Below are 9,801 nucleotides of genomic sequence, written 5' to 3'. Positions count from 1 at the left end.
TAAGTTTTTTTTAATTTGCTTTTTATTTCGATTCAATTTTTAGATTTATATGATATTCAGGATTGGCCATTTGAGATGCAGATATGTTCGCTCTAATGGTTTGGACATAACATTTAGTGTGGTACGTTGTAATCGTAACCGCTTGATTCGGAGAAAGAAGCGGCAGCTGGTGCTGAGTATGATTGTTGTGGGGCTATTCAAATAAATTCAAAATAGTAAATTAATTTAAAATGTGCATATACAACGAAATATTTTGTGATTTTCTTGTAGAATGAACAAATCGAAAAAAAAGAATAAAAAGGTTGAAATGAAACTCTTTTTACCTGGGGCTGAGTATTGTGGAGCAGGGGCTGGGGCTGAGTATTGAGGAGCAGGGGCTGAGTATTGAGGAGCAGGGGCTGAGTAATGAGGAGCAGGTGCAGGGGCTGAGTAATGAGGAGCAGGAGCTGGGGCTGAGTACGATTGTTGTGGAGCTATTCAAATAGAAAGAGACGTATTTTTGTTAATAAAATAATAATTTGTATTCATTGGTGCATTCAAGTTAAGATACTACTAATGTAGTTTTCTTTTGGAATTCAATAGTATCTAACCTGCGGCTGGTGGCAAGTAGCTTTGTTGGGGTTGTGGTGGTGGTGGAACATATTGTGGCTGTTGGATGAACATTAGAAAATTAGAAATTGTTAATAAAAGAAATGTGTATGTTGATACTTACTGCTGGAGCAACAGGTGCTGGAGCATGATATGGCTGGTTTGGAATAAATTGAAAAATTGGCAATTAATAAAAGTGTCAGCTACAAGATTGTTGATTTAAACAGCAATTCAAATTCTAAGCTTCTCTGCTCAATTTTGTGCTTTGAATCAATGGTTTCTACTCTGGATGTTGTAAATTATAACAATTCTTTATTGGGAATGTAGTTATATTTAGCAATGATATGTTAAAACTGAACTTTTTCTATCAAACGCAAATGTTTCACGGAAATTTCGAAGAAAAGAAAACATTAAAAGGATCGATTTGCTCTATTCTATCACTATTGAAGATAAAAAATAAAATATATTTTGATTGCATTGGAACCGAAAGAGAATAGAACAAGATGATTATAGTCTTTGGTTTTCGTGAGACAGAGAGTTATTATTGGATTTAATTAAATTCACCAAAGGTCAGTCATATTCAAGAGAATTAGGAAGTATTCCGTTCAAAAGACACCAAAATGTCGCACATGGTTTTGAATCGAATGACCTTTTTGCCTCAAACATTTCAATATTAAATAAGAACGCTTTATTTTAATAGCTCACCTGTGGTGCTGGAGCGCTTGGTGGCAAGTAGCTTTGTTGGGGTTGTGGTGGTGGTGGAACGTATTGTGGCTATATGGAAAATTACAAATTATTAATGAAATTGAATGATTTATCTTGAAAATTCGTCATTTCATTCAATTGCTGATACTTACAGCTGGAGCAGGAGCTGCATGGTGTGGTGCCGGTTGTGGATAGTTGTATCCACCGCCTCCCAAATGTGACACGTCAGCGCTGACGGCAGCAATGAAAGCCAAAGCCAAGAAGAATTTCTACAAGACACAATAGCAACACCAACATTATATTAATTATTCACTTTCACATCACGATCGCATCGTTTGAACACCGCGGTGTGCTCAAACTTATTTTTTTTACTTGTTCTTTTCATTTCAAATGAAAAATGGAAAAACTCACCATTTTTGTAATATTTGATAGTTCCGTACCACTTCACTTGAACGAATGTGTTCGAATGATTTGCTCTGCCACTAGAAGCATCTTTTATACTAAAATTTTTAACGCCCAAATATCGGAAACCGGTTAATTTATACCATCAAAGCTGATATCAAATTAAAAAAAGTGGCAAAAAAAGTAAATCAAAAGATGCGATGAAAAGATAAATAGTGTCTAGTCAATATTGCTCAATAGTTTTAGCAAAATTTGCATCAAACGACGTTGTCAAACAGCTTGTGAATTGCAAAAAACGCATTTTTTGTTTGAATTTATGCAGATTTGTTTGTTTTTGTTTTATATAGTATAGATTTTTTTAATTTTTTCGTCAATGCGGAATAAAATTAACCATGGCAACCAAATGAAATAGATAAAAACTATTAACTAACTAGAGAATAACGAGAGCAAAAAAGTTGATCTGTTAGTGTCACTTTGTACTGCTATCTGTATGTATGAGCGAAATTAATCAAATGATCGTTACCATTTTTCCGCGATAATAAATTAATATCATCGAAATTTTTTCCGTCCAAATCAATTTTCCGTAAAAATACTGGAATTGCCCAAAATTATGGTTCTATAAACATGTTTGGGTTCTGTTGGGTTTTTGCTACGTTCCATCTCACCTTTTTATTTTTTTTTTTGTTTTGGAATATATATTCAATTGTTTTGTCATTTCACCGTAATAAAACGGCGAACTTGTGAAAGTATGGGGTTTTATGTGAAAACAGAGTGGCACATAGTCCGTGTTCATATAAGTTTTCACCAGACAATATATTTGGATTTTGTCATCTGGATATTTCAGCTTATCTGGATAACGTGAGGAGTGAAAACAATAGAAGTGATTGTTGTATTGTATAGCATACATGGGCACAGCGCACAGGGGGTGTTAGCCCGGATAACCCCCCCTTAAATCGTCCGAGGTATGAGCTGAAATATCCAGATGACAAAAACCAAATATATTGTCTGGTTTTCACAAGTGGTATGCGATTTTATAGGTTTGTATAATTTCCTATGCAGAGACTAGAAAACGCTACCGCTGTAATTATTATTACTGTAGCGGTAGTGTTTTCTAGAAAATGTTGCAACATGGTGAGTGTATTTTTAAGGCTATAACGATTATATTCTATTTTCATGTGTGAATTTTCATATTATCACATTTTCGAAGCGGATTTCAAACTTCATTTTTTTGTAAGTACGTGCTTCGGAGGGCATATTAAGCAGTCAGTCTCGTGTGTGTGACAACAAAGACATGAGAAGACATCAGCGCAAACACGTAAAATAGAACCCAGCGCCATCAAAACATGGCAGAATCATAATGTAGGATACAATCGACTAATCACCGATATGAATCCCTATCTGAAGTCCCTATGCCCCACTAGGAGTTAAATAAAAAAAATCCATATGAGTTGAAGATCTTATTCGAGGTTCTGTTTTCAGGTGTTTTTTTTTCAGAATGATTAAGTTCAGTGATATGATCATAACGTCAAAATGATTCCATCAAATATTCACCAAGATGTTTTTGCTCCGCCGTACTTTATTTCATTGTATTTTCGGGAATATTTTGAACAACATACAAATTTGCACATCGTCGTACTCAAGCCGTTCATTTACATGAACTATTGTGATATTGATACATTTGGTTTATTTGAAATTGACAGTGTGCACAAGTTCAGCAGTATTTGTGCTGTTATGAATATTTCTCATTTGAAATATTGTTATGTATCTTTGTCTCCCTCCTTTTTACACATCGCCTTAGAATAGCCTAGTAAATAAAACTTTTTCAACAAAAAAAAAACAATTAATCGCATCTCGGTGGTGGATTGTTGGTGACGAAAAGAAAAACGGATAGCGAAATTTGTTGGATGGTCATCGATATAAAATTTCAAAAAATCGTTTATTGCTCTAAATTGTAGATATTATGTACAACAATTATCATTGGCTTCAAAGACTTCCCGGTTGGAATCTTTCAGATCTGATGATTTACATGATTTGTATTCTTTGATAGTGTTCGAATTTCGTGTAAACATTTTCCGTATTTAGATGTTTTCATTTTTAGAAAAGCCAAGTTTCATGAAAAAGATCTACAATCTAGTAAAATAAACGATATTTTGAAATTTGACATCGACCAGAATTTCACTATCCATTCAATGCGTTAACCATTGAAATTAGATAATCAAGAAAATTGCCATTGAATACGAGAGAAGACACAATAAAATATCTGAGTTTTTTTTAAATATGCTTTTTATTTCGATTCAATTTTTTGATTTGTATGGCATTCAGGATAGGCCATTTTAAATATACTCGCTTTAATGGCTTGGGGTGTTGTAGACGTAACCTTCTGATTCGGAGAAGGAAGCGGCAGCAGGGGCAGCAGCTGGTGCTGAGTATGATTGTTGTGAGGCTATTCAAATAAATTCAAAATCAAAATAGTAAATTAATTTAAAATGTGAATAATAGTAAATTAATTTGTGTGAACAAATCGAAAAAAAAAAGAATAAAAAGGTTCAAATGAAACTCTTTTTACCTGGGGCTGAGTATTGTGGAGCAGGGGCTGGGGCTGAGTATTGTGGAGCTGGGGCTGGGGCTGAGTATTGTGGAGCTGGGGCTGGTGCTGGTGCTGCGTACGATTGTTGTGGAGCTGGGGCTGGTGCTGAGTATGATTGTTGTGGAGCTATTCAAATAGATAGAGACGTATTTTGTTAATAAAATAATAGTTTGTATTCATTAGTGCATTCAAGTTAAGATACTACTCATCAACGGATCATCTTTGCCTAGATATATGCTTTGCAGTGCTGACGCTCTGTTGCTTGCATACACTCCAGTGTATGAAGGAACATTGCGACGGTGCTGTGTTGTGTATGACGTATAACACATTGAATACACAGGCATGAATATATATGTCATATATATCTAGGCAAGGATGAATCGTTGCTACTAATGTAGTTTTCTTTTGTAATTCAAGAGTAATCTAACCTGGAGCAGGGGCTGAGTATTGTGGAGCTGGGGCTGGTGCTGAGTACGATTGTTGTGGAGCTGGTGCTGGTGCTGAGTACGATTGTTGTTGAGCTATTCAAAAATAAAGAGACGTGTTTTTGTTAGTAAAATTATCATTTGTATCGAATGGTACATGAATCTGCAATCAATTGGATTTTTTTAAGTTTAATCTAGGGGGCGGACACCATTAGATAATTTTTTATAGTCCATGTAAAACTGGCAAAAACTTATAAAAAAAACTGGAAAATTAGCCATAAACTAGGAAACTAGCATTGGTGTCTCTCCCCTAGAGTTTAATCGCAAGTTTATATTTTATTTACCTGGTGCTGAGTAAACTGGAGCAGGGGCAGCTGGAGCTGGTGCTACTGGAGCTATTTTAAGAAGCAAAAGACGTTTCTCCGTTAATAAAATAATCATTTGCAGTGTTTCCACAAGATATCTGTAAACGATCAATTCAACTAGATATGATCGCAGCACACATTTGGGCTCTCATATTTGGCTGAATTATCGTTTTCAACTATCTTACGAAAACTGAGGTCGATATAAGAAACACTGATCATTTGTATTCATTGATTTTGGAATTCAATGGTAAATCTAACCTGGTGGCAAGTATGTCTGTTGTGGTTGTGGTTTAGGTGCTGGTGCTGGTGCAGGTTGTGGTGGAACATATTGTGGCTGTTGGATGAACAAAAGAAAATATTAAATTATTAATAAAACAGAAAAATATGCATGTTTATTTTGAACATTCTATTCAACTGCTGATACTTACTGCTGGGGCAACTGGTGTTGGAGCATAGTGTGGTTGTGGTTGAGGGGCGGCTGGTGCGCTTTGTGGTGGCAAGTAGCTTTGTTGGGGAGCTGGAGCTGGAGCTGGAGCTGGAGCTATAAATGTAAAAGAAAGTGTTTTTGTTAATAAAGTAATGAATTGATGCATTTGAAAATTTTCTAATGGCATAATTTATCAACGAGTGCTAGTTATTTTGCGTGAATCGTGAATAGGTGGTAGTTTAAAAGTTGTCTTTTAAATGCTACAAACGATGTGTCACGAAATGTGAGTATTACATTATAGAAACAAAAATATTTTGGCACTTTGACAACAAGTTTTCCTATTGTCGCTATAAAGCGTTTGCATTGATTATTGCAATGTTATTTCAAACAAATAGATTATTTACCTCGTTGAACTGGTGCTGGTGCTGATGCGACTGGTGCTATTTGAGGAACAAAAATTGAGGAATAAATGTCTAATTTCCTTCACTAATTATTAATTTCTATCGCATTTTAATTAGTTTTTTTGTTAGGAATTTAAAAATTATTTACCTGGAGCTGGGGCAGCAGGAGCTGGGGCATAATGTGGCTAGTTTAAAATAAATTGAAAAAAGTTTTAATATGTTCTCTAAGGCAATTAATAATATCGGTTTAAAAAAAACGCGATTTAATTTTGATTTAAAAGTTCCATGATTTGTTCACTATGGTGAACGAAACATGATAATTTCTATTTTGATACAAATAACTCGTATTTTATAAACATTTGAATTTTTTCGACGAATTTTCAAATAACAAAAGGTCACAACGATCATATCGTCTCAAAGTTTGGATAATAAAATGTTAATCGCTTTTTTGAACCTGAAGTCGAGTGAGCTTGATGTTGCATTGATGATTTATAATACAAACACCATATTGTGTATGTATATACATTGTTAAGTGTAACAAACCAACACTTCATCCATTTTTCAAACATTTCATGCAGAAATGATCAGTTACAAGTATTTACTCTTAAGAATTAAATGTGGTTTTTTTTCGAACAGAACAAGATTTTTGTTATTCAATTCAGACCATATACTGAGCATAGATATTTATCCGAAATATTTTGTGAGTATCCGATAATTAATGCAACACTCCATGCATTATTGCTCCTTCTAAACGAACTGTGTACAAGACTTGAATCGACGTGTTTGACTTAAACACAATTCGTTTGAAGGAGTAATAATGCACAGATCGACGTTCATGCTTACACACTAACCCATTGTTTTCCTCGTTTGTCAAAAATGTACGAGCGAGCATCTTTGTGTGAGTATAAAGCACAGCACATGCGTCTCACACAGACTTCGTTTAGAAGGAGCAATAATGCATGGACTGCTGCGTTAATTATCGGATTCTCACAAAATATCTCGGATAAATATCTATGCTCAGTATATGGTCTGATTTAATTAAATTCAAAATAACACCAAACGTCGCACATGGTTCGAATTTGAATGGTTTTGTATCGATTTGTTTTGACCACTTTGCTTCAAGCATTTCAAAATTGTTTAAATGAAGACAATTATTTTTCTATTGAGCAACTCACTTGTGGTGCTGGAGCGCTTTGTGGTGGCAAGTATGATTGTTGTGGTTGTGGTGCTGGTGCTGGTTGTGGTGGAACATATTGTGGCTTTAAGATGATGAAAAGAAATTTAGAAATTATTAATAAAAGAGCCAATAGCAGCTAAGTCGATTAAAGTTGTTTATTTTTCATACAATTTCCAAAAATCTAGTCGGCCGATTAATTTGGGACATAAAATCGTTAAGAAATTGACTACAATCTTCTTGTTTTGTACCAAATCATTTGTAATAAAAACATTTGGGCAGTCAATAACATCTCAAAATAACTGGCTGAATTTATTCCACATGTTTATGTTTACTTTGAAGATTTAATTTTGTTTAATTGTTGATACTTACAGCTGGTGCTGGTGCTGGTGCTGGAGCTGCATTGAATGATGGTGATGGTTGTGGATAATTGTAACCAGTTGATCCACCTTGCAAATGTGACACGTCAGCGCTGACGGCAGCAATGAAAGCCAAAGCCAAGAAGAATTTCTAAAAGACACAATAACAACACCAACATTACATTAATTATTCACTTTCTCATCACGATCGCATTGTTTGAACTCGTTGTGTGATCAAAATTATTGTTTTTACTCGATCTTTTCATTTTAAATGGAAAACGGAAAAACTCACCATTTTTGTAATATTTGATAGTTCCGTACCACTTCACTTGAACGAATGTGTTCGAATGATTTGATCTGCCACTAGAAGCATCTTTTATACTAAAAAATTTGAACGCCAAAACATCAGGAACCGGTTGATTTATCCCATCATAGCTGATATCAAAATATAAAAAAAGCCAAAAAAAAGTAAATCAAAAGATGCGACGAAGCATAAATAAACAGGCTGAAGCATAAATGGTGTCTAGTCCATCTTGCACAATAGTTATAGCAAAATTTTCACTAAACGACGTTGTCAAACGGCTTTGACTTCATGATACTCTATGAAATTAATACAAAATCTACCTGTGAATTACGAAAAAACGCATGATTATGTTTGGATTTATGCAGATTTGCTCGTTTTTATATCTCCGTATATATTTCGTTTAATTTTTTCGTCGATGCGGAATAAAATTAACAGTGATACATTAGGTTATCATACAAAAAAGGTAAAGAATATTAATGAGTAGAAAAGAGTGCAAAAAAAGACGAATATTTTCAATGTCATTGTGCGTGTGTGTATGCTAAATGAACAAAATGAACAAAATGATTGCAAACACTTTTATGAACTAATCATGAATGAATGTCAATGGTAGGCATTTTTTTGTTATTAATTTGTTCAAATGTTTGTATTTTCGGTAAATAAAAAGACGTTTATACCAGCTCAGTCCTCAAACAGTCTGTTAAATTTAACCTTTGAAAAAAAAAACACCATCAGTAAAAAAGGTGATGATTACAAAAAGTCTGTGTGAGCTGACCGAGCTGAGTTGTAATTAAGTAAAATCATTAATAGATTGAAACGAATCTGACCATTTATTATGTTTCCAAGATGTTTTCATTGCTGCTTGGCAAAAAAACGATTAATCACATACGATCAATTTAATTCGACTCGTTTGGCGGATTGTGTCTGACAAAAGACAAACAAATTAATTTAAAAACGATCGTAATCCGATAACCTGAACCTTGTTTCCGTATATAAAAATAGAAAAATGTTCTATGCCATTAAAATAAATTGATAAATTGCTGAAAAAAAGGAGAGAGAAAAAAAACTACCAAGTAAGATCTTTGGCTTTTACTAGTGTGAGATCATCCAAATGCCAAATGTATACGACCGATTCGAGTCAAATACTATAATAATGCATTGCAAATATCCTCATAATACGTGAAACAAATTCAAGTGCACCCCAATAAAATAGTTCAACGACGACAACGATGAACACCAATATCACCAACACAACGACGAATAAAATGCAAAACACTGCTTTCGAATAAGCGGAACAGTAAAGAGAAAAAAAAATCATATGCTCCGATTTCATTGTGCGCTGCAACATTGCACTTGGAAAATGTATGTGATATGCATGGATGTGTGCATATGATGGTATTGCTATTGAGCATGGAAAAAAGGACATGGGCACGAGAAATCGTGTAAATGGCGTGTGCACTTGTTTGGTGTGCTGCATCGATGTAGTTCAATTCGTCGTCGGTTTGCATGTGTACTTCCACTTTTGAACATTTCCTTGATTACATATACATAAATATTCCTACATAACGCCACAAAAATCAATAGTATTCTAGTTGTGTATGCTGTTTTTATTCTCTTTACGCTCTCTCTCTCGCTCGCTTTTTGTACGCTCGACTCCAGCGTTTTGAATTGTACATTAATACTGACTGTATGGATTTATGTATCCTATTTTTCAAACAACGCATTTAGGTCAACCTGTCTCTTATGTGTACAATGTACATATAACTTTATCGACACATATACAATTTATCCATATACCAATGTACAAGTACATTGCATTATATTGTGTGTATGGATACACACGCCAAAATACGCAATTTATCACGATTGTTAAATTGTTCAGTGATTTTGTTGCGTTATCTCTTCGTTTTCACAAAATGTTTAACGTCACGTTTGCAACCATTCCTCACGAGTAATTTGTGTAAATTGCACACAGTATATATATATATATATATATATACTATATATGTGTGAGTGTGTTTGCTTCTTGCGGTCGATTTTGTAAATGGAATGAGTGAGCTTGAAACC

The 9,801-nt window shown here is 34.4% G+C and overlaps 1 protein-coding gene across 1 annotated transcript; it reads right to left on the bottom strand.

Moving 5' to 3' along the window:
* Positions 1-7,831, bottom strand: LOC116338668 (extensin-like). The gene is made up of 17 exons (XM_031764077.1): positions 7,726-7,831; positions 7,447-7,584; positions 7,076-7,159; positions 6,049-6,085; positions 5,904-5,972; positions 5,501-5,613; positions 5,331-5,406; positions 5,052-5,102; positions 4,711-4,803; positions 4,262-4,408; positions 4,068-4,138; positions 1,446-1,562; positions 1,294-1,362; positions 713-745; positions 591-648; positions 324-473; positions 1-193 (listed from the first exon to the last, which is right to left on the bottom strand). Exons 1-17 carry the CDS (start codon positions 7,726-7,728, stop codon positions 114-116), a joined length of 1,389 nt encoding a protein of 462 aa, XP_031619937.1. The 5' UTR covers positions 7,729-7,831; the 3' UTR covers positions 1-113.
* Positions 7,832-9,801: the final 1,970 nt, after the last annotated feature.

This window comes from Contarinia nasturtii, unplaced genomic scaffold, assembly GCF_009176525.2.
Source record: "Contarinia nasturtii isolate CC-2019 unplaced genomic scaffold, AAFC_CNas_1.1 Cnas_scaffold_414, whole genome shotgun sequence".
NCBI classification, from domain to species: Eukaryota; Metazoa; Arthropoda; class Insecta; order Diptera; family Cecidomyiidae; genus Contarinia; species Contarinia nasturtii.
This window is presented reverse-complemented; position numbering and strand designations above follow the sequence as displayed.

Bases quoted from the DNA above. Each gene is read 5' to 3' on its own strand.
- LOC116338668 (XM_031764077.1), bottom strand. The intron at 7,160-7,446 runs GTAAGTATCAAC...ATCATCTTAAAG, and splicing joins CACCAGCACCAGCACCAGCT to CCACAATATGTTCCACCACA. The intron at 6,086-7,075 runs GTGAGTTGCTCA...ATTTTAAACTAG, and splicing joins AAAGCGCTCCAGCACCACAA to CCACATTATGCCCCAGCTCC.